Genomic DNA, 25,329 nt, shown 5'->3' with positions numbered 1-25,329 from the left:
AATATTTAAAATACCAGCTACAATCTGTAGCCTATAATTCATACTACAGAAGTGGCACTAAAAGTTATATGGATTTAATTAACATACAATGCAATTTTAAAATGAGCTGATTTTTACTCATAGGATTTTGCAAAACAGGTTAATTTGCAATCCATACATCCCATGTTTCTCTTTGTTCTCTAGTTTTAAACAAACATTTATCTCAATTGTGGGTAAAATGGCTTTCTTGGAGTTTGGGAGCAGGAAAAGAGATGTGCACCATTGCCACTCATCATACTAGATGAACCGTCTAATAGGATCTACTTAGAATCCTACTGAGGCCTACCCAATGATGATTTCATCCAGGAAAGTTCTTCTTAGAAATGCACTGTAAAACAACCATGGTTTTTGTTACCAAGCACTGCCCACAGCATTCAATAACAAGCAGAGAGTCACTGGTAAATTTTAAGTATGCTAGTGTTCCAAAGTGGCAAGAGTACATGACTAGACCATGGGAGGCCCAGGCTCAAATCATACATTCTGCCGTGACGCATGTTGGGTGATCTTGGGCCTATTATGGCCTTTCTTAACCTACCAAACAGGGTTGTTGTTGTGAAGATAAAACGGAGGAAAGGCATATGACAGGGATGGCCAAACTGTGGCTCAGGAACCACATGTGGCTCTTTCACACATATTTGATGGCTCTCGAAGCCCCTACGTCAGCTGAATTAGAGACATTTCTCTCTTTAAATCACTTCTCCAAGCCAAGCCGGTCAGCAATTTGGAAAATGCATTTAAAGTTAAAGTTGCTTTCTTTCAATCTCTCCCTCATCTTCCTTCCTTCCTGCCTGCCTGATCTCAGACATTCATGTCTTGCAGCTCTGAAACATCTGACGTTTATTTAATGAGGCTCTTACGTTAAGGAAGTTTGGACACCCCTGGCATATGATATATACTGCCTGGAGCTCCTTGAAGGAATGCTGGGGGGAGGGGGATCTACTTAAATATATTATCAAAATGGCTGAAACAACTTCTTCAAATATATTCTTAGCATGACAGCTGAACAAGACACTGAGCAAAGTTCTGCTGAGCTTACACAGACCAAAATAAAATGGTACAATGGAAAACCAAGATATTCCCTACCACAGTGAAGTTTCCTCATACTATATATACATTTTGTTGTGCAGTCTGTGGAAGCCTGTTCCTACATTTGATAAAGTGAGCTCTTGACTTATAGAAGTTCATGCCACAATGAGCAAGTTAGTCTTTAAGATGCCTCAAAATATTAAAATAGCACCCTTAACAGAAAATATGAAAGACGTTTAGAATGCGCCAATTGAAAGAATAGAGATTGAAGCAGCGATCAATGCAATGAAAATTGGAAAGGCACCTGGGCCAGATGGATATACAGCTAAGTTTTTTAAATCCTTTAAAGAGGAATTAATACCGAAGCTCCAAAAATTGATGAGCATGATAAGATTAAAAGATAAAATACCAAATACATGGAAGGAAGCAGTGATTTTGTTAATTCCAGAAGAAGATAGAGATGTCACAAATGTAAAAAATTATAGACCAATTTCATTATTGAATAACGATTATAAAATATACACAAGAATACTGGCAGAACAACTTAAGCAATATTTGATAAGTTTTATCAAGCGGGGTTTCTTCCCAAAAGACCGATAAGAGACAATATTAGGACTGTTGTACATATGAACATATGAACATATGAAGCTGCCTTACACTGAATCAGACCTTTGGTCCATCAAAGTCAGTATGGTCTTCTCAGACTGGCAGCGGCTCTCCAGGGTCTCAAGCTGAGGCTTTTCACGCCTATTTGCCTGGAACCTTTTTTGGAGATGCCAGGGATTGAACCTGGGACCTTCTGCTTACCAAGCAGATGCTCTACCACTGAGCCACTGTCCCTCCCCTAAATATTGTAGAGTATTATGAAAGACATCCAGAAAAGGAAGTAGCATTATTCTTTGCGGATGCAGAGAACGCATTTGATAATCTAAATTGGGACTTTATGTTTGCAGTTATGGAGAAAATGGAGTTGGTAGAAGACTTTATAAGGATGATAAAAGCAATATATACTGAACAACGTGCAAAGCTGTGTATAAATGCAGAACTTACAGAAGATATGATAATTAGTAAAGGTACAAGTCAAGGGTGTCAGCTCTCTCCATTGTTGTTTATAATGACACTTGAAATCTTACTGATGCAAATTCAAGACGACAAAGAAATAGGATTAAAAATAAAAGGATTTACTTATAAATATAGAGCATTTGCAGATGATATGATGTTTATAAATGAAAACCCCACTCAAGTAACTCCTTTGCTTTAGCTAAAATACAAAAATATGGAGAACTGATGGGATTTTATATAAATAAAGAAAAAAAATTATGTAAAAATATGCAAGTAAGTAAACAAAAGGAGTTACAAAAGCTAACGGGTTGTGAAGTTACTTCGAAGGTAAAATATTTGGGTGTGGAGATAACAATGAAGAATATTGATTTATTTAAAAATAATTATTAGAAGCTATGGCGTAAAATGGATGAAGATATGATAAAATGGAATAAACTTAATTTGTCATTGCTGGGAAGAATAGCTGCAATTAAAATGAATATTTTACCAAGAATAATGTATCTATTTCAAACTATTCCGATTGTGAAGGACAGCAAACAGTTTAACAGATGGCAGAGGAAGATCTCAGAATTTGTGTGGGCTGGGAAGAAACCAAGAATTAAAATGAAAATTTTAACAGATGCAAAAGAGAGAGGAGGATTCCAATTACCAGATTTAAAACTATATCATGAAGCAGTCTGCTTAGTGTGGATAAAAGACTGGGTGATGCTACTAAACAGAAAACTTTTGGGGTTGGAAGGTCATGGAAATAAATTTGGCTGGCACGCATATATGTACTATGGGAAAAAAAAGATGGATGGTTTTTTCTCTCACCATTATATTAGAAATAATTTGTTGAATACGTGGATGAAATTTAAGCAATATGGGGATGAGAGAAAACCGTTATGGATAGTGCCAGCAGAAGTGATAAAAATAATAGCTGAAGCGGGTGAAGAAAAGTGGTTGTCATAAAAAAATACAAGGCAGTAAAATAGAGCTGAAAACTGCAAAAGAGTTGAATAATAAATATGATTGGTTTCAAATGCAACGAATAAAGTGCTTGGTGGAAAAAGATATCAAAACTGAAGGAATAAGAAAAGAACAAACAGAAATGGAAATAGTTCTGCTTGGAGATAATGAAAAATTAATTTCAAAAATATATAAACTGCTTTTTAAATAGTCTACAGAATATGAAGTAGTGAAATCTCAAATGATTAAGTGGGCAATTAATGTAAATAAAGAAATACAGATGGAAACTTAGGAATATCTTTGGAAGAATTCTATAAAGCTTTCAACATGTCATAGTATTAAAGAGAACTGTTTTAAAATGATGTATAGATGGTACATAACTCCTAAAAAGTTGGCAAAGATGAACAATAAGATGCCAGATAGATGTTGGAAGTGTAAAAAACATGAAGGTTCTTTTTACCATATGTGGTGGACTTGTGAAAGAGCAAAAAAATATTGGCAGATGATTCAACAAGAAATATCTAGGATCTTGGGATATGAAATCAAGAAAGTTGCAGAGACTTTTCTGTTGGGATTATATATGGAGAAATTTCCAAAAGAAGATAGAACTATAATTTGGTACTTGCTCTCAGCTGCTAGGACATTGTATGTGCAGCTGTGGAAGCAAGAGAGAATACCAGAGAAATGGGATTGGATCTTAAAAGTTATAACATGGAGTGAAATGGACAAATTGACAAGAATTTTAAAAGACTATGATTTAGAAACTTTCACATTGGCGTGGAAGAAGTTTAGAAGTTATATAGAAAAAGAGTGGAAAATAAAAGGACATTGGACAATTTTTGATAATGATTAAGTTTTAAAAGAAAGAAAAATAGAAATTTTTGTTTTATTAGTGGTACCTTTAAATATTAGTATTTTAAGTATACAACACCAGCGGGGGTCAAGTAACGGGGGGATTAGAAAAGTAATATATGGGATAGATAGAAAGAAGTATTTATTAATGCGAAGAATTGATTGTTACCATATGTTACTGAAATAAAATTGTTTTAAACAAAGTCAAGATAATTCATGCTATAGTATTCCCTATTACTACGTATGTGAGTGTTCAGCAGGCTCTCCTCCACCTGCCCACCAAGTTTGGCAAAGACTGAATTTGGAATGTCCAAGTTATCATCCCCCAAAGTAGATGCCCCAAGAAAGCTCAGCTTCGGCTCTCATGACTAGCTCTTCTCTCTTCATGCTGCAGAATGGGAGCTCCTTGACTGGCTCCCAGAGCGGCCAATCAAACTGCTATGGGTGTTTCTAGGGCTCCCAGAAGTCCACCCCCAGCGTTAGAAATTGAATGAATCAGTGCCAGGCTGTCTGGGAGAATGAACTGCAAAAATAAACCAAATGAATCGTCAAGGAAGGAACCACAAATCTGCCTGGTTCATGCACGAATTGCAATTTGTGCATCGGATCATGGCCATGCCTAGTGGGCACCTTTATATCTATTATTCTTATCTGTGCACATAAATGAAAGATGTTTTTCAGTATCTGATATTTCCTCAGATCATTAATTCACCATCCCATTAGATTAACCCTTCTCCCTCTATCCTCAAAACATGGCTCCTGATTAATTTAACCTTTCTCTGTTCAGATCTTTTCTCCAGTAAACAGTTCCTATTGGCTTACTGCTCTGATGGGACCCTGTGTCATGGCGTACATTTCTGTGTTCTACCTATCACAGTGGTTGAAGAGACAGAGAATGGCAATATCTCCATTTTGAGCCAGAACCCAAACAAACCCAGGGAAGCAAAACTAGTATAAACATGATGCAGGGCAGAAGAAAGGCAAAACCATGTGGTTCCTGGAAAACTGCATTTCCCCCTTCCTAGTAATCATCAAAGAAAGATGTGACTGGCAGCTCTAACATTATAGCAAGTGTTATCAAAGTTTAGAGAGGAGAAAAATAGTACCTGAAACCCAAATCAGTATAATCTAGTAACAAACAGCAGCCTCACTTTCGCCACATGCCAAGATTACTCTGTGAAAACCAAGATCTGAATGAGCCCTTTATTTCATTTTTCCGACTTCCTACAGTGGCATACTTGGAAGATGAGAAGAGCCTTTCTTCAAAATATTGCATGACTGCTCTTATATGCCATCCTTTGATATGAACCAGCCCGTAAGGAATATTAACCATGGCTTGAAATTAGGCTGCTAGCACAACAGTTTCTGCTTAGTTTAGGATAGCATTCTACACTTAAAGCCAAAGAATGAGGGCATAGCCCCATTTACACTACTGAGCTGTGGACTGGTATCTTGATGATGATGATGATGATGATGATGATGAACAACAACAACGTGCTATCAGATCACAACTAATTTATAACAACAACATGCTATCAGATCACAACTAATTTATGACAATCCCTGCTAGGCAAGAGATGAGCCGAGGTGGTTTGCCATTGCCTTCTGTTGCATAGTCACCCTAATCTTCCTTGGTGGTCTCCCATCCTCTGCAAAGCAACCCTGGCCTTCCTTGGTGATCTCACATCTAAGTTCTAACCACAGCCACCCCCCCTGTTTTGCTTTTGAGCTTTCACAAGCTTTAGCCGTTTTGGGTTATTCAGGCTGCTGCTTCTTGCAAGTCACTTCTGAAGCTCAGGGGCTTTCACAAGCAGTGTGTATAAAAAGTGAGTCTGGTGTTCAAGAAGAAAGTAATGGGGAAAATAGCACTCAAGGCCCCAAGAAGCATTTTGGATACCAGTCCTAATGTTTATATATGCTTATGATTTTTTTCATTTCAACAGTTAACTCCCCCCCCCACACCAGTTTGCGCTTCTCAATGCCACTGAATATGGACACCTTTAAAAATGTACATACTGCCTCTCCACAGACCTTTTTGAGGCAACTCACAAAGTAAAACTATGAAATCCTGGCAGCGAAGATGGGCGGCACGTGCGATAATGATTGCGAAGCGGCTTATCCTGCTGCAGTGGCGTGAAGACTTCACCGGCACAATTACTACTTGGCTAGAGGGAATGTATGCTTTGGCTGTGCAAGAAAGGATAGCATATCGCCGGCAATGTCAACAACAACAATTTGAAGAGATTTGGGCGGCTTTTCTAGAAGCATCTAATGTTTAAAGCTCTGCATTTTGAAGTCTGGGACTTGTTTATCCGGGGGCTCTTGAGCTGGGGATTTGGCACGCCGGCATCTAATTAACTTGATCAGTTCAGGCAGTTCAGATTAGGAGAATATGTGGTGGTGGTGCACAAGGTGTTGGATGAGTGCCTCTGTTCGTTCGATGGAATGAATGTCCGTGATATGCTTTATGGAAAACTTAATAAAGTATAAATAACAAAAAAAAACCTATGAAATCCTTAAGACAGCATAAAATTATCAACAATAGCCCATACAAACAAGCTGGGCATAAACAACAGCTTGAAAAAAATGTTTATAAAGCAATCCTCATGCTAAAAGTTGACCATAAAAACGGCTAAAAACATAGACCCTCTCTAGAAGCCAGGGGGCGGTTGAGAAGTTTGCCTCGGCACCTAAAAGGCAGTAAGGTGGCATCCAAAGATCCTCAGGGGCATTTAACAGGAGAGGTGCTATCACTGAAAAAGCCTTGTCTCTGGGTAAAATCCAGTCTAATTCTTCTTTTTTAAAACCAGGAGGAGATTTACATTATGTCAGTTGAGTTGACTAGGCAATGAAATACATTCATTGTCTTTCTGCTGTATTATTTTCAGCAGAAAAAGGCAAAGCCCGTGAACTTATACAGATTATAATTTGAGCGACATGGTATGATTTTGCCGTCACGCAGCACTAATTCCACTTTAAATCATATCTATAGCGTAACCAGATGCTAGTTTTAAAAACAAAGTGGACAGGACTGATGTCATTGTGGTGATAGCAGAAAACCATTTCCAGGAAAAGAGAGGTGCTCTTTACTTACTGGAATGTAGTAGATATTCATTTTGGGCGCTTCATTGGCTGTGAACAGCATTCCTAAAGAGACAGAAAACAGCTGATAATGCTGCAAAACACTTTTTAAAAAAAAACTGTGAACGGAACTAGGCTTTTCTTGAGAATGAAGCCATTGTTACTTTTAATTCCAAATCACTGTAACTTTATCAAATGCGTTGTAAATGACCTTGAATGCCAATATGGGCAGAAAGGTAAAGTATAAGCGCTGTAAATAAATACATATTTGCACATACATATCTTGCTTTTCTTCTCCCATGAGACCCAAAATAGCTTACACCACTGTTTCCCATTTGCAGGGTCGGGAACCGGTACCGGGCCACGGAAGCCTCACTACCGGGTCACAAGAAAAGCCAAAGCTAGCCCCGCCCCCAGCAAAGCATGGCCTCTGCTCTGCTTCCTTCCTTCCACCATCTCTCTGTTGTGCAGAGAAAAGCTAGCCTTGAAGACTGACACAGGCTGCAAAGCCTGAGCTCTGTTTGGCTTCCTTCCTTCCTTCCCCCGTCTCTGTGTTGTGGAGAGAGGAGCTGGGCTGCCTCTCCTTCCTTCTCCCCCTCTCCCAGTGTTTGAGAGAAAAGCTGGCATCCACTGGCACTTTAGATCCATGAAGCGTTCTTCAGGGTATGAGCTTCCATGTGCCTTGCAGTATGTTCTTTTGGGGAGATTTCCTGGGAGGCCTGGGAAGGGGTGTGTGTTTTTCACTGGGAGGGGCGGGGAATGGGCATTCCATTGGCTATTTTTTTTTACCAAACGACCCCCAGGCAGAATTGTTGCTGACTGGGGTAATCTGATGGTGAATAAGGCTTTTTCCCCCTTTGTCCCCCCTTCTTTCTTTTTCTTTCTGCAAGGGATGCTCTGTCTGTATTCTTGGTGCTGGGGGTGGGGGGAAGCAACAGTGAGAGGGCTTCTAGTGCCTTGGCCCCACTAGCGGACATTCTGGTGCTTTTGGGGCATTGTATGAGAGAATTTTGGACTGCATGGCCCACTGGTCTGATCCAACATGGCTTTGCTTATATTCTTATGTTCTTTCTTTCCATGTCTTTCTTTTTCTTTCCTTCCATGTCATTCTTTCCCTTTCTTTCCTTCCATTTTTATTGGATGAAACTTTTCTGTTCATCACTGTTGTCGCAGACATAGGAGCTCTGTCATTGAAAAATTGGCACCCCCAGTTGTAGCCAGCTGGCCTTTCTATGAGATTTCTGTGGGAGTGGGAGTTAGACGTGTGGGGCAAAAAGAGATTATTGGAGATTACTGCTGTATATCTCAACAGCACTGGAAGTGATGGTACTATGAACTTGGCACAATTTTACTGGTCCTGCTTTTAACAGCTGTCTGACACCAACATTAAACTCCTCCTGTAGATATTGTAAAGGATGAAAGAAGTTCACTGGCTAAATATCTGCACAACAGGTTGCTTTTAAAGGCATGGGAAACACAGCCAGTAAAAAGCTGCAAACGCCTCATAAATATCCTTTTTGGGATAACTGCAGAAAAGCTTGTATGAACTTTATAGAACTTGAAATTAATTTATTAATTGCAGTACAATTCTCAGCTTCCTTTCACAACAATTTCCCAGTGTTTCAGTCAAGGAAAAGTATGAAAAATAGCTGTCCAAAGATTTTCTTGAAACCAAGTAAGCTTGGTTGTAGCCTGAGGAAGGGTTCCAGTAGCAGCAGCTGAAGGAAGGGCCTACTAAATGTGTCAACATATTTTGAGGTACACCTCAGCTGCCAGGGCCCAGTGTGGGTGGTACACAGCACTGGAATTCCTGATGGCAATGGCAATAGCACTTCCAACTGCATACACTGGCCAGTGCTGTTGAGGAAGGGGTTTGTAGGTGGTGCAGGCAATTGAACATGGGCATTATGAGTGATTGCAAGCTGAAGAAGAACACACAAACAGATAGGTGCATGCAGGTGTGAGGGTGGAAAGAGAGGACCCTGGGAAAGTATGAAAAAGTTGCAGACCACCCACTTTCCACTCCCATTTTGGCTCAGCATGAGTTTCAGAGAGATTTTTCTGAAAACAAAGTTACTTCAGAAGAGGCAGGTTTCGGGGAGTGCCCTGGAAGTGACATCACAGGAAAAAGTGGAGTTTTGGTTCAGTGTGCCCTGGAAGTGACATCACTTGGCCCTTGACCTGGAAGTGACACCACAGGAAATGACATAATTCCTGTCTCCCGGCTCTACCCCCAAAGTCTCCTGGCTCCACCCCCAAATTTTAGTGGGCCACGAAGGAAAAGTGTAAAAATAACTGGGCCATGGGAAAGAAAAGTTTGGGAAACCCTGGCATACACTATTGTTTCCCCCTCCACGCCTGCATTTTATCCTCCCAGCAAGGCTGTGAGGTGAGGTAAGTTAAGTTGAAAGTGTGTGACTGACTGAAGACTACTTGGTGAGCTTCCACGGCAAAACCAGAGATCTGAACATAGCTCTCCAAACCTTAGGGCAGGGGTGACCAAACTTGCTTAATGTAAGAGCCACATAGAATAAATGTCAGATGTTTGAGAGCCACAAGACATGAATGTGAGGGGGAGAAAGCAATAGGGAAAGAAGGAAAGACGGAAAGAAAAGAAAGAACAGTGGAAAGCAAGGCAGGAAGGAGGGAGGGAGGGAGGAGAGAGACAGAGATGGGGAGAAAGGAACTTTAACTTTAAATGTGCTCTCCAAGCCCCCCATGTTGGCTAGCTTGGCTTGGAGAAGCGATTTAAAAAGACAAATGTCTTCTCCAAGCTGGCCAACAGGGCAGTGGGGGTTTCAAGAGCTGCACAATATGTGTGAAAGAGCCACTTGTGGCTCCTGAGCCACAGTCTGGCCACCCCTGTCCTAGTGCGATGGTTTAACCACTATGCCATGCTGATAACCTTCACAATTAGATGCCTGCAGTTAACATGGGTAGGGCATTGTTGTCTGCCTAATATTTAAATTACAAACAATAAATGAATATGAAACAAAATATCACCAGTCCTGGAATAGAGAGCCCTTGGTAGTAGGATATTGTTATCATTACACATTGTGTGTACTATAGCCAGGAGATCTGAAAATTGTCTGGCAGCCTTAAGGTCTAATTTTTAGCATTATGCACCACTAGGTGGTGAGCTAGACTTATTTTGAGGGCTGAGAGAGCTCTGAGAGCTGTCACCCAGGTCACCCAGCTGGCTTCATTTGGAAGAGTGCAGAAAAAACCCCGATTCTTCAGATTAGAGTCCACCGCTCTTAACTACTACACCACACTGGCTCTCTCAGTAGTAGAATAAGAGTGCCACAAAGGGAAAATATAAACAGTTTCTTGAAAGTTTAAAGTCTGTGTTGGGTTTGATTCTACAAACAGAGGCAAGTTTGCAGGAAGGATATTTGAACATATGAACATATATGAACACATGAAGCTGCCTTATACTGAATTAGACCTTCGGTCCATCAAAGTCAGTATTGCCTACTCAGACTGGCAGCGGCTCTTCAGGGACTCAAGCTGAGGTTTTTCATATCTATTTGCCTGGACGCTTTTTATTTGCTACTTCTCCCCCTTCCTACAGCAGACTTTGCGAAACCACTTCTGATGGTTGGGGGTCCTTTGAGAACAGCTGCATAGGGGGACACAGCCAGAAGGGGAAACTGGGAGTGGGACAGAAAGCAGCAGCAAAAATCCCTTTCACTAACATGCCCCATTGGCAGAAATCCAGTGGCACCTTTAAGACCAAAAAATTTTTATTCACGGTATAAGTATAAGCTTTTTTGTGTGCAAGCACACTTTGTCAGATACAGATACAAGACTTCAGACCAACATGACTACCCCACTTGAATCATGCTCCAGTGACTGTTTTAGAGCACCCAACCAAAACTTTTAAACCAGAGAATAGAAGGATGTTCACACATCTCAGATGCTTCCTTCTCCTGAAAGTTGATTTTATTCAGTTCTATTTTTGTTTTGGGAAATATAATTATTAAATAAACCATTTGTCTAAACTCTGAAACATCACAGTAAAGAGGAGAAAAGTTTCCTCCTGAACGTGATATTTTCCATGGCACATATATTGGAACTCTGTGTGTGTGTGTGTGTGTGTGTGTTAAGTAACACCAGCTTCCTCAGAAAGAGAGACATTCCCACTGAACCACAAAGCAGACTACCTAAAAATGGTTTCAGACAGATTTAAGAAACAGCCTATTAATAGGTTAAAGTATAATGTAACTTGTTTCTTATTTTTTAAAAAAATTAGACATTGCAGGTAATTCATTACGAAACTTGAGGATGAGGAATCAGATATCCAGTTTGGATATGGGAATTTTTTTTAAGTAAAGAAAGATTTACAATCTACCAAGCAATGAAAGCACTAAAAAACCCCTCAATATAGGAAGCTGGCTCCAAGCATCTGATGAAAAAAAGGACAGAGGGGTCCTTTTTCACCCTCCAAAAACACTATACTGGAGATCATGGGATCTTCTTGGACAAAAGATGCATGGGTACTTTAGTAAGAAGGGTAAGATTAAGTGAAAAGGTTGGTTGGATCCAAATGAATGTAAATACTAGACACTTGTCTGATGAACAACAAAATGTGACAATTCCAACCAAAGTATTGCACCAATTTAATTTCTTTTTTTTAAGTCATAATAAACCCAGGATGGGCTACAATCAACTATTGCCAGAAAGGAAAACTATGAATTCAGTTTCAGCTGGTTTCACACAGTAAAATGCAAGAATGATAAATTTCTACCTACCTGAATTAGGATATATACAGACATCATTAATACCATGTTCAGGCTCCATGGAAGTGAATATTTTCCCCTGAAACAGAACAAACATGAAACAAGACTGAGCATTCCTCTTTTCTGAAGTTAGAACACAGAGAACAAGCACACCACAGAGCAAGCCAGCCACTATGGTTTGATAAATCCATAGCTGAAGTCAATTCAAAGAACACTGTATTACAGGCAAGAATCCTATAGAGAGGAACCCTACGAAGACTTTGTTCTAGCTCCTTCCCACCTCCCAATACTTATCTTAACTTCATGATTCTGAAGATGTATTTCATTTTTCAAATAAATAAATAAATAAAAACTGCCAGTGTGGTCATGGCTCAACCCTTCACCAGCATGATACAAATTCCCACTAGCTAGAGATTAGATACATTTGCCCTAAATGTGAAAAATTCTTCAGTAAACACTGTTAAAACTATACTCAGTCAGTACAATCCTAACAGAGTGACACCATGCCCACTGACCTCAATGGACTTAGACTAACAGCACAATCCTACACAGAGCAATACCCTTCAATCAGATGCAAGAAATATATTCTAGTCTACTTCTTGCCTTTCTCCTACCTCCCATCAGGGAAAACAACATTCCTATCCTATCCTGCTGTCGTTGTGAGGTGGTACTTATCCACAATTTAGTTTTGTGAATTTAGACATGACAACAAGCCTTCCTGACAAACCAGCTACCAACTGTAGCTTGATGCCAACCAACCCCATTCTGGAGAACTGTCTATATCCAGATGTCACAACTAACTGGGTTTTGATCAAAATATAAATTATAAACTATAGTTGCATATGACGTCTGCATGCAGTCCATGACAATTTTGTTTCAACTGAGTAGATTCTCTGGTGCGCAATATACGTTGGGAGCTTTCATCTACTGAAAGATAGTGGCAGCTAAACGGGTCTGGAATAACCATAAATCTAGAAACCTGGGGCTGAATCCTACAGAGCACCTCTGCTGATGGAAAGGATTTCTGTCCTTGGGGTGACATTCTCATCTCTTCGCCCTTCCTGTAGTAGTTCCCAGTGCTCTATGAAATGTTGGTCTTGTAGGTCAAGTTACCCCCAGGAACAACATAATTGGGGAACTGGAGGGGAGCAGCAGGAGAGGAGAACTGGGAAAAATTGCTCCCCTGCCAGCAAAAATCTTCAGTGAGATCCAAGTCCTGAAATACAGCTCCCCATTTTGCTGTATATTCTGCTGTAATTAGTCATCTGTCTTCCAAATGAAGCAAACACGTTGCCCAGGCTAACCCAGACATATGATTTGTTCAAAAGCTTTTTATTATCAATATATCTCATTCTCAAAATGGCAAAATTTGTGCATACTTATATACAGTGGCTGGAAGCCATGAATGGACTAGACAGATCTTTCCACAAACCTGAGAAAAGCCCCACGTCTTCAGAAAAAACATGAAATCTACAAATACATTGGGGGAGGAGGGTTAAAATCTCAAAGTAATAGAAGCTGTACAAACTACCTTTAAAAAAAGGTGATCCCAGTTGCTAGGAAACCTCAACAGTACTGCCAGGCTTCAAGCCTTGTTTTCTATCAGTAAAAGGTAGGGGAAGAGGGCAAGGCCTTTTACTGACAGAGGCTCTTTGGCCTCTGAAGGAGGACTCATTGGGGTCATTCTGCCAGGAGAGCAAGTGGAAGTGGCCCAAAACAGGACCAGATGGAGCCGGCCCCCCACCCCCCATATGCCAGACTTAAAACCGGCAGTAAGATCATGGCAGAGTTGTGAGATTTTATCTGCAAAAAAAGTTTGCAAAAATGTCACAGCTAAATACCAAATCATTATCAATTTGGGACTCTAGTTGCAGGGTAGTCAAATTTCAAACTATCCTAAATAATTGGGGTTGGATGTGAACCAGTGGGCACAGAAAAGTAATTGTGCCTTAACTGCCATCTTATAGGCTTTCAACTGAGCTCTATAGCATATTCTCGCTACTTCATCACAAGACCATCACCAGGATCACCCTAACCATCTGAGCTACCTCTTTGTATTTCTCAGCTCCTTGATATACCAAGAGCAGGAAAAGACCAAGGGCACAGAGGAGGTTGGGGAGCAATTTAATTGATGGTTGACCGAAGACCATTACTCCAATGGTTGGTAAGCTCATCAAGGGAACCACTGGCAGGTACATCCTGCAGAGCATCCTGGTATCCAACTAGATTCATAAGTTTCCAAGGACGAGCCAAAATTTCCTCAGCACCCTTGTGGAGGCAGGTGGTAGATTTCACACCAACTTTTAAGAGGAAGTGATCAAACCGTGGCACTGACTCTATGACCTAGACATCCAGATCTATACCTGTGCAGAAAACTAGATCCAGTGTGTGACCTGCTTCATAAGCAGAGGTTGATACAACTTGGGAGAGTCCCAGTACTGCCATAGACAACATAAAGTCCAAGAGAGCAACAGTCAGGGCTGTGTCCAAATGGATGCTGAAGTCACTATTAGTCCTGGGAAACACAAGGCCCACTCAGAGACTGCCTCAGCTTGCCTTGGCAGAGTATCTGCTGGTGAGCTAGATGGATGGTTCACCAAGAGGATATTTACCAGCTCCCCACGCCAAGGGAACACATTCAGTGCTAGAGATAGGCAGGGATCCTTTGAAAGGATGGTTGAGAATAACCACCCCAACCCCTGGTCTTCCTGTTCGAGTTGATGAAGGACCTGGAAACAGGGTGCAGCCAACTGAGTAAGAGGAACAACCTCATCAGGCTCCACCCAGGTCTCAGTCAAGCAAGCCAGATCAAAACTGACCCATTTTACCACATCCTGAAGGGATGCAGTTTTGTTCCTTATTGATCTGGCATTGCACAACATGCAGGATGGAGAGGAAGGTAAACCAGGAACCTGAACACCATCACTCCGGAAGACGGGCCAGAGATTAGAAGGGTTTCGAGCATTACCATATCTCAGACACCTTCACTGAACTACACTCTCCCCCTCATACCTCTTGCCACCCCTCAATTACTGGAGCACATCCATCAATGGAACTAATAAATCGTCAATGCAAGGCCACAGGACAATTATTTAACTATTAGCTACACCATCCAGCTTAGTAAAGACTACTAACCAGAAGCAACATCCCTTAAAACACTCATATATCTTATCTTAAATATTCAACAGACTTATACTGAGGCATTTTGGGAGGAGGAGAAAAAGTGCTCTCTATTCAATCTCTGTGCTCGATGCATACTGTAATTTTTAACAGAAGCTGTTAATTGACTTCAGCTGCACAGAGAAAGATACACAAGAATGCATAAACAAAAAGCTCATGTTTGCTGTGTTCCTGCAATCTCTCTGCATTGGATTCTGATCGTAGTGCAGCCCCAGGTAAAAACCTTTCCCTTCCTCAAATGACTTAGGCAACACAAATTGCACCTTCAGCAAAGTTCAAAGTGGCTTCTCACATGACAGATGAGTAGGTTTCTTGCAGCAAGACTGCTCCATCTACTTTGTTGATGTTCCCTGACAAAGGTTGGCTGGAAATCAAGGGCGGCTGGGGGGGCGGGAAGGTTTTGGGTTGGAGATCACCACAGATTTGCCTGCAGCAGGGGAGCATCCAAGTCTTTGTTTCCAGAGACTGAAGGCAGAGGGGGAAACCCCTGCTGTCTGTCAATTATCAAGGAGGGCATCAGAGGTGGGTGCGGTGGCAACATTAAACAGGGAGGGAAAGGAAGTGCCCAGAAGGTAGGTTAAGCTGTCATAGAAGCAAATGAAAAAGGGAGGTGTCCAAAGGGAAACTTCGTATTTTTGAGGAACGCAGATGCTTATTAACGTTCTGCAGTGGTTTTTGCTTTATGGGCTGTGTGCAGCCCTGAGTGTTTTAAAGGTCCACCTTCTTTGCTTTGCATCTCCATACATCAGTTCAGACGTTCAGTTTTATTATTACGGCCAACGACCAGATCCAACTGACAAAAACATTATCAGGTATACAGATATTCCTCCATACATGTCGAGACAGGCCCATGGCCATAATTTTCTCATTCCTCTTGCCATTTATTCAATGATGCATAAGAACATAAGAGAATACATGTTGGATCAGGCCAACGGCCCATCCAGTCCAACACTCTGTGTCACACAATGGCAAAAAAAAATTATATATACATATACATATATATATATATACACACACCGTGGCTAATAGCCACTGATGGACCTCTGCTCCATATTTTTATCTAAACCCCTCTTGAACCTGGCTATGCTTGTAGCCACCACCACCTCCTGTGGCAGTGAATTCCACATGTTAATCACCCTTTGGGTGAAGAAGTACTTCCTTTTATCCGTTTTAACCCGACTGCTCAGCAATTTCATCGAATGCCCACAAGTTCTTGTATTGTGAGAAGGGGAGAAAAGTACTTCTTTCTCTACTTTCTCCATCCCATGCATAATCTTGTAAACCTCTATGTCACCCCGCAGTCGACGTTTCTCTAAGCTAAAGAGCCCCAAGCGTTTTAACCTTTCTTCATGGGGAAAGTGTTCCAACCCTTTAATCATTCTAGTTGCTCTTTTCTGGACTTTTTCCAATGCTGTAATACCCTTTTTGAGGTGTAGTGGCCAGAATTGTACACAGTATTCCAAATGAGACCGTATCATCGATTTATACAGGGGCATTATGATACTGGCTGATTTGTTTTCAATTCCCTTCCTAATAATTCCCAGCATGGTGTTGCCTTTTTTTATTGCAATCGCACACTGTCTTGATATTTTCAGTAAATATCTACCACGACCCAAAGAGCTCTCTCTTGGTCAGTCTCTGCCAGTTCATACCCCATCAACTTGTATTTATAGCTGGGATTTTTGGCCCCAATGTGCATTACTTTGCACTTGGCCACATTGAACCTCATCTGCCACGTTGACGCCCACTCACCAAGCCTCAACAGATCCCTTTGGAGTGCCTCACAATCCTCTCTGGTTCTCACCACCCTGAACAATTTAGTATCATCTACAAACTTGGCCACTTCACTGCTTACTCCCAACTCCAAATCATTTATGAACAAGTTAAAGAGCATGGGACCCAGTACTGAGCCCTGCAGCACCCCACTGCTTACCATTCTCCACTGCGAAGACTGACCATTTATACTCACTCTCTGCTTCCTATTAATTAGCCAGTTTTTGATCCACAAGAGGACCTGTCCTTTTACTCCATGATTCTCGAGCTTATTAAGGAGCCTTTGATGAAGAACTTTATCAAAAGCTTTCTGGAAGTCAAAGTAAACAACATCTATTGGGTCTCCTTTGTCCACATGTTTGTTCACCCCCTCAAAGAAATGTAACAGGTTAGTGAGGCAAGATCTTCCCTTACAGAACCCATGCTGAGTCTTCCTCAATAGCTTGTGTTCATCAATGCGCCTCATTCTGTCCTTGATAATGGTTTCTACCAACTTTCCCGGTATTGAAGTCAGTCTGACTGGCCTGTAATTTCCCGGATCTCCTCTGGAACCCTTTTTAAAGATGGAGGTGACATTTGCTACCTTCCAGTCCTCAGGAATGGAGGCAGATTTCAATGAAAGATTACACATTTTTTTTCAGAAGGTCCACAAGTTCAACTTTGAGTTCTTTCAGAACTCTCGGATGTATGCCATCCGGACCTGGTGACTTATTAGTTTTTAATTCATCTATCAGTTGTAGGACCTCCTCTCTTGCCACCTCAATCTGACTCAGGTCTTTCAACACCCCTTCCAAAATAAGTGGTTCTGGAGCAGGCGAACACTTCTCATCTTCCAGAGAAGAGCCAGTTTGGTGTAGTGGTTAAGTACGTGGACTCTTATCTGGGAGAACCGGGTTTGATTCCTCACTCCTCCACCTGCACCTGCTGGAATGGCCTTGAGTTAGCCATAGCTCTGGCAGAGGTTGTCCTTGAAAGGGCAGCTGCTGTGAGAGCCCTCTTAGCTCCACCCACCTCACAGGGTGTCTGTTGTGGGGGGAGAAGATATAGGAGATTGTAAGCCGCTCTGAGTCTCTGATTCAGAGAGAAGGGCGGGGTATAAATCTGCAGTCTTCTTCTTCTTCTTCTTCCACAGTGAAGACGGAGGCAAAAAATGCATTCAGCTTCCCAGCCATTTCCCTATCCTCCTTCAGTAATCCTTTTACCCCTTGGTCATCCAAGGGCCCCACTGCCTCCTTGGCTGGTTTCCTGCTTCTAATATATTTGAAGAAATTTTTATTGTTGGTCTTTATGTTTTTTGCAATATGCTCCTCATAGTCCCTTTTTGCCTGCCTGATCACAGTCTTGCATTTGATTTGCCACAGCCTGTGTTCCCTTTTATTAACCTCACTTGGACTAACTTTCCACCGCTTAAAGGAGTCCTACCTTTTACAGCTTCCATTACTTTGTTTGTTAACCATGAAGGCCTTTTCTTATACCTGTTTGTGCTTTTCCTAACTTGTGGAATATATTTTATCTGAGCTTCTAGTTGCAGTTGACTCATTCAACATTTATCAAACAGACTTAGGCCAAATGTCTTTTTTAAAAAAATTACAGCAATGGCCAGTCTCTTTGTCAAAGTTAAAGGACACTACTATCAAACCAACATGCATTACAATATACACAGCTCTCTTAGCCCCTCTCTCAGTGGAACTTTTCCTGTTCTCTTGATGTGTGCATACTCTGTTATATTGAGTACGCACACATCTAAGCTCCTGTCCATGAATGCCTTATGTCCCTTGTCATGGAATATAGGGAAACTGTTACGGTTCTTGACCAAAAAATCATGGAGGATGATTCTGCAGGCCACCAGCATGGATGACTTGGTCTTGCAGCTGCATATGCCAAACAGGAAGAACAGCCTTGGAGAGGGATGACAAACAACAGAGTAACAATAATATGGCCCTTAGGAAATTAGAGTTAATTAATATCAACAGACATAATGTTTTGGGATCCAGGTATGAGAAGCATCTGAAAATGGCAAGAATGTCCACAAAATATAGACATGAAACTATAATTCAAAGACAGAGTATGTATGTTGGGGCTCAACAGGTAATCATGTGATGGAGAAAATTAAAGTATTCTTTATGATGGTTAAAAATAATAAAAATGTGTTAACGTGTTTAGAAGATAGATAACTTTGTATGGTGTTTGAAGTTATAGTTATTTAGCTAAGAATGCAAGACTCACTAAGCTATTATTGGAAGACGATTTTGAAAATATGGCGGCCTGAACTCATTGTCACCTCCTTCGTAGAAGGGGTTCCTTAACTTTACGAAATCCCTTTACTTTTGGTAAGAAGCAGGGCTTTTTTTGAGCAGGAACACAAAGGAAGGCAGTTCCAGCTGGCTTGACATCAGGGGGTGTGGCCTAATATGCAAATTAGAAAAGGCCCTCTGTTAAACAATGGTGATATCAGCGTGTGTGGCCTAATATGCAAATGAGTTCCTGCTGGGCCTTTTCTACAAAAAAAGCCCTGGTAAAAAGTAATAAATGAATTCAAACAATTGTTCTCTTTTAATTATCAATCTAAAATCAATGTGTGGTATTATCATATTCATTTAAATTCACCTATGTTAAAAATGTAAATAATTATGGCTTAATGGAAAACCCCCCACCAAAATGGAGGTAAGATACTGTACTAATTTTTTTACTTGTGTCCTATATCCAAAATGATCTGAAAGCATTGCTGAGATGTTGCTTTTACCAAGAGGTTTAATGCTCTGATACAGGAAGATTGTCTAGATGCCTAGGGCTTTTTTAGTGCACGCCTATATCTGAATCAGGCCTCACCAGAGTCTTCTGGTGCACTCTACTGCCTAGACTTATTTGTCACACAAATTCTACAGTTGCAATGCAACCTTAAGCAGAGTTAGACCTTTCTAAGACCATTACTGTAAAAAAGCATTGAAGACTATGTATGTTTAGGACTACACTGCTAATGATTTACCACTTCAACGGCATAAGGTATAGAGTTGTGTCATGGAAGAGAGGAAAGGGGAGTAGGGATAGCTGGAGGGGGCCCTCAGCAGTGAGTATTTAGGACAGGAAACTCATTGCTCTCTTCAAAGCAGCCGCTCTTCCCATCCTCAGCTTAACTGGAGCCTTGGCCTGACCTAACACCTAACTTCCTCTATGGGAGTTCTCTGGAGTGAATCCTGGAGCAAAACATATGTGGAAAATGTTTCCACTGGAACAGAAAAATCCTGCACTTCTCTTGGAAAGGAAGGGGGGGAGTCCATTAACCCCTTCAACCCACATAACAGTCTGCGGGAAAAAGCATGGGTTGATTACAATTACATCTGCAGAATTAACCTCGTAGTGAAGGAACCCTGCAACATTCTGGTAATGTCCACACATCATTGACTTAACAGACATCAGCACAAGTGCTATCAACGCAGTCTTAGTGAAACTGCAGCTCTTCTTAAAGTAGGGCAAGCTTATCCAGAATTTGACAGCATTAGCACACGGGGCTGCATCTAGCTATTATGGACTGTTCAGAAAATTTGGAAAAGATGGGGATGGGAGGGGGGAGTATAGGAGTGGGGTTTTTTTGGGCAACAGCTCATCAAATAGGAACTAAATTAGGTCTGTGGGTGGAACTGCTCCAAGGGAGCTAGAAGAGAGACAGTGCTGCTGTATATTGATCTGGCACAATGTGAAATGACTGAAAGCTCTTCTACCAACCCAGCAGTTAAGAGCCAGGCCTTGAAAGAAACTCCAAGAACAATTTAAATAAAAAGGTATGCAGCTGTCTTGCTTTGGGTATGTTGAAAAGGCAGGACCACCTAATACTAAATGGTGCCTTTTGCAGAAAGCAAAAGTCTTTGACTACTAAAGTCTTACTGTGAAATATCTATGTATCTAATACTGAAGTCTGCCCTAACTGGGAAAGGCCAGGCCAGCCTGATCTCGTCAGATCTCAAGTTAGCCAGGGTCAGCCCTGGTCAGTATTTGGATGGGAGACCTCCAAGGAATTCCAGGGTCGTGACACAGAGGCAGGCAATGGCAAGCCACCTCTGAATGCCTCTTGCCTTGAAAACCTCACAAGGTCGCCATAAGTCAGCTGAGACTTGAAAGCACTTTCACTACCAATAGTGAAGTCTCCCATTTGTGGACATATACATTTGCGGATTGGGGCCACGCTGACGCTAAACAGATTTTTCTGCAAATGTGAGGGACTCCCTCACAGGTTTGCAGAAAAATCAGAAATCTCAACAAAAATATATTGGAGGGGTTTGCCATTGTTTTACAGTAGCCATTGGGAGCTGCAGCAGGTGCTACTCTGGCAGACGCCAGAAGCTACTCTGGGCTTGGTGGCAGCAGGTGCTGGGAGCCACTCCAGGCCTGGCCATGGTGAAAGCAGGCCCACCACTGCTGAGCAACTGGGGGGGGGGGGAGAGATAGGACTCCCCCCATGAGTTCTGCAGGGCCCCCCCACTCATGTCATATATTTCCACAATTAATGAGATGGCCAGCATATATCAGTAATCTGCCTTTTTCTTGACTGTTTTGTTCCAGTTCCAAAATACCGTAACTATTAATGCCTTAAATCATAACTTTACCTGGCTGTTTAACATCAGGGTCATTAAAAGGTACAAAACAGAACACCTGCCTCCAGCAATTTTAACTTTCCACCTCCTCAGTATAATACTGGATTCTGCTTCTGATTTCAAAGGATTTCAATCTGATTTCAATCTGCTAACTACAGCTTGCTGATTAAGAACATAAGAACAAATGTAATGCCCTGCCTCCTCCGGAAGCCCCGCCCCTTGTGCTGTCATCACCTTGCAGCCCCCGGGGCCCCACCCTGGGGTGGCCGGGAGATCTCAGGGGAGGGTGGTGGGTCGGGTTACTGCACCCTGACACCCCTCTGGCTGGTCTCTGCCTTTCTCTCTCTCTGCGGAGCTCGCTCTCTCCAGGCTCCAGCCCCACCCTCTGGTAATCACAGACCTCCTGATCGGCCACCCTGCCTCCCTTTTATCTCCCTCCCACATTTATGATCCTGCCCCAAGCGGTTCCCACCCCTGGCGCCACCCTCCAACTTAAGGGCAGACGCCCAGCAGCTCCTGTCCTTCCCTGGGGCTTGCTGGGCCTGCTGGAGCTGGCTGCTGCCTGTGGCCTGCCATGACTCGGGTTGCCTCCCCCTGGCACCCGCCGCTCTCCTCACTCCCCCTAGCTGACCCACTGGCCAGCGAAGCCTCTGGGGAGACCGTCTGACACAGCTCCTGGGGTTGGGGCCGGGCCCACCGTCCTGCTGGGCGGCTCCCTCCGCCCACGTCTTTGCGGGCCTCCACTGTTGCCCCGCCATCTGAAAGGGCCGATCCTGGGGCCATCGTGACTGTCACCAGCTTCCCCATCCCCCCAGTGAGTGTGGGGGCTGAGGGTGTGGTTCAGAGGGCTGGCGATGGTTCAGGAGGAGTGCAAAGGGGGCCGGCAGCAGTCCCAGCAGGCCGCAGCCAGGACAACATAAGAGAAGCCATGTTGGATCAGACCAATGGCCCATCCAGTCCAACACTTTGTGTCACACAGTGGCCCAAAAACCCCAAGTGCCATCAGGAGGTCCACCAGTGGGTTAGAAGCCCTCTCACTGTGTCCCCAAGCACCAAGAATATAGAGCATCACTGCCCCGGACAGAGAGTTTCAACAATACGCTGTGGCTAGTAACCACTGGTGGACCTCTGCTCCATATGCTTATCTAATCCCCTCTTGAAACTGGCTATGCTTGTAGCCACCACCATCTCTTGTGGCATTGAGTTCCACGTGTTAATCACCCTTTGGGTGAAGAAGTACTTCCTTTTATCAGTTCTAACCCGACTGCTCAGCAATTTAATTGACTGTCCATGAGTTCTCATATTGTGAGAAAGGCAAAAAAGGACTTCTTTCTCTACTTTCTCTATCCCATGCATAATCTTGTAAACCTCTGTAATGTCACCCTGCAGTCGATGTTTCTCCAAGCTAAAGAGCCCCAAGCGTTTTAACCTTTCTTCATAGGGAAAGTGTTCCAACCCTTTAATCATTCTAGTTGCCCTTTTCTGAACTTTCCCCAATGCTATAATATCTTTTTTGAGGTGCGGTGACCAGAATTGTACAGAGTACGCCAAATGAGGTGACACCATTGATTTATACAGGGGCATTATAATACTGGCTGATTTGTTTTCAATTCCCTTCCTAATAATTCCCAGCATGGCATTGGCCTTTTTTATTGCAGTCGTGCACTGTCTCGACATTCTCAGTGAGTTATCTACCACAACCCCAAGATCCCTCTCTTAGTCAGTCTCTGACTAAGCGCCTCACAATCCTCTCTGGTTCTCTCCACCCTGAACAATTTAGTATCATCTACAAACTTGGCCACTTCACTGCTTACTCCCAACTCCAAATCATTAATGAACAAGTTAAAAAGCATGGGACCTAATACTGACCCTGCGGCACCCCACTGCTTACCATCCTCCATTGCGAAAACTGCCCATTTATACTCACTCTCTGTTTCCGATTAATTAGCCAGTTTTTGATCCACAAGAGGACCTGTCCTTTTACTCCATGGCTCTTGAGCTCACTAAGGAGCTTTTGATGAGGAACTTTATCAAAAGCTTTCTGGAAGTCAAGGTAAACATCTATTGGGTCCCTCTTGTCCACATGTTTGTTCACCCCCTCAAAGACAAGATCTTCCCTTACAGAACCCATGCTGAGTCTTCCTCAATAACTTGTGCTCATCAAAGTGCTTACTCATTCTCTTTTTGATAACGGTTTCTACCAACGTTCCCGGTATTGAAGTCAGACTGACTGGTCTGTAATTTCCTGGATCTCCTCTGGAACCCTTTTTAAAGATGGGGGTGACATTTGCTACCTTCCAGTCTGCAGGAACTGAGGCAGATTTCAATGAAAGATTAAATATTTTTGTCAGGAGATCCACAAGTTCACCTTTTTCAGAACTCTTGGATGTATGCAATCCAGGCCTGATGACTTATCAATTTTTAATTTGATTCAGATGTTGTGACAAAACAGGGTTGGCATAAACAGGAAACTGAAAGGAAAACTAGAAGGGACAGAAGAGGGCAATTATCCATCATGGTTTGAAGGACTGTCTGTAGAGTAAGCTAGATCAGAGGATGGAGATCAGATCTCCCACAGGTTTTGGGGCGGGATTAAAGTTAAAAGCAGCTTTCAGTATGTTTCTTTCTGTGTTAGTGTGCATGTGTAAATTGGATCAGAGCTGTGTATGTAGAAGAGTGGGATAACTCACTCCTTTTGCATCGGCTTCCCCATCTAAATGGCCTACCAAATTGCTATCTGCTCCACTGTAAAAAAAACATACACAGACCTGATCCAATTCAACTCTCCTCTCCACATTTTTAAAAGTAATGTAGGAGATCTGATCTCCTGCTGTCTTGTCTAGTTTGGCCCTGAACTATATAACATCCTTGTGAAATCCTAATTACAATTCATGTCTAATTCTCACCTCTGAATTAGCTGCAACGGGAACTTTTTTTATTGGACCTCTTAAGTACAGTGTATTACAGATCGTAAAAACACATGATGTCTCATTTACGTATGAGGCAGGCAGGTGGAGAAGCCATAGTTCCGCCCAAGGCCCACATTGTTAGTGTTCCCATACACAATGGCTGTGTAATGAAAGAGGACTTGCCACGTCCAATAATTTCACCCAACTTGCTAGTGGGGCAAATTGCCAGAAGCCTGGGAAGCCTCACCCAACTCGTATAAAATAGAGTGGAGCCTGTCGTGGACACCTGCATCATAAGTGCAGCAAGGCATCCTAAGGGGCTGCAGGCTTCAGCATGCCATACTCCCTTCTGGACCGAGAAGCCAATACGGTACAATGTGGAAGAAGAGGGCCAGACTATGTTGCAACTCCGACAATGATATACATTTGTATTGAAAGCCAGTGCAGTGCAGAGGTGAGAGTGCTGGATTACAACTGTGTACATTACAACTGTGTACATCTGGGGCTGGATCCAAACTAAATCACTGGAACAGAGCTGTCCTGCCTATTCCCTTCCACTGCAGCCCGCGGATCTCCCCAAAATGCTGCTCTTGGGGGAGAGGCAATCCTGAGGAACACAAGGGAACCCCCATGAAATGCAACTGAAGACTGGTCTGGTCTGTCTCCACACACAACGTGCTAGGAGTAAAATGAAGGAAAGCAGGACAACTAATATGACCATGAAGGAAGGGCCAGGGGATCATTACCATACTAATTTTTATGATACAGAAGATATATCTCAGAAAACAATTTTAGGAATTGTAACACAGCATGGTTTTATATATTCAGTTCTTGCCTAATTTCCCCATGCAAGACTTGGCTATGCTATTGCTATTGTATTGCATCTGTTGTTATACTCTTTTGCTTTACATGATACCTTGTATGTTCATTAAGTGAACTATGCTTAACTTCATGGGGGGGGGGGAGGAGACACAACTAAATCTCTTCATACATGGTTTACTTTTAAGGGTTTGATACACAAAATAGCAAGACAGAATAAACACATATAGCAAGAGCGTAACACTAATCACTAAAATCATTCACTAAAAAGTAATTAAATGAGAACTTGTTCAGTAGTAAAATGAAGGC

The 25,329-nt window shown here is 42.3% G+C and overlaps 1 protein-coding gene across 1 annotated transcript in view; it reads right to left on the bottom strand.

Moving 5' to 3' along the window:
- The window catches only part of NOL10 (nucleolar protein 10), a 72,684-nt gene that overhangs the window by 31,905 nt on the left and 15,450 nt on the right, over positions 1-25,329 (bottom strand). The window contains exons 12-13 of the mRNA XM_060233933.1: positions 11,763-11,829; positions 7,022-7,074 (exon numbers count right to left, since the gene is read on the bottom strand). Of these exons, the coding sequence (XP_060089916.1) occupies positions 7,022-7,074; positions 11,763-11,829 (120 nt within the window). The remainder of the gene's footprint in view (positions 1-7,021; positions 7,075-11,762; positions 11,830-25,329) is intronic.

The sequence above is a fragment of the Heteronotia binoei genome, chromosome 1, assembly GCF_032191835.1.
Source record: "Heteronotia binoei isolate CCM8104 ecotype False Entrance Well chromosome 1, APGP_CSIRO_Hbin_v1, whole genome shotgun sequence".
In the NCBI taxonomy this organism is placed as follows: Eukaryota; Metazoa; Chordata; class Lepidosauria; order Squamata; family Gekkonidae; genus Heteronotia; species Heteronotia binoei.
The sequence above is the reverse complement of the archived record's forward strand: the minus strand, read 5'-3'. Positions and strand labels throughout refer to the sequence as shown.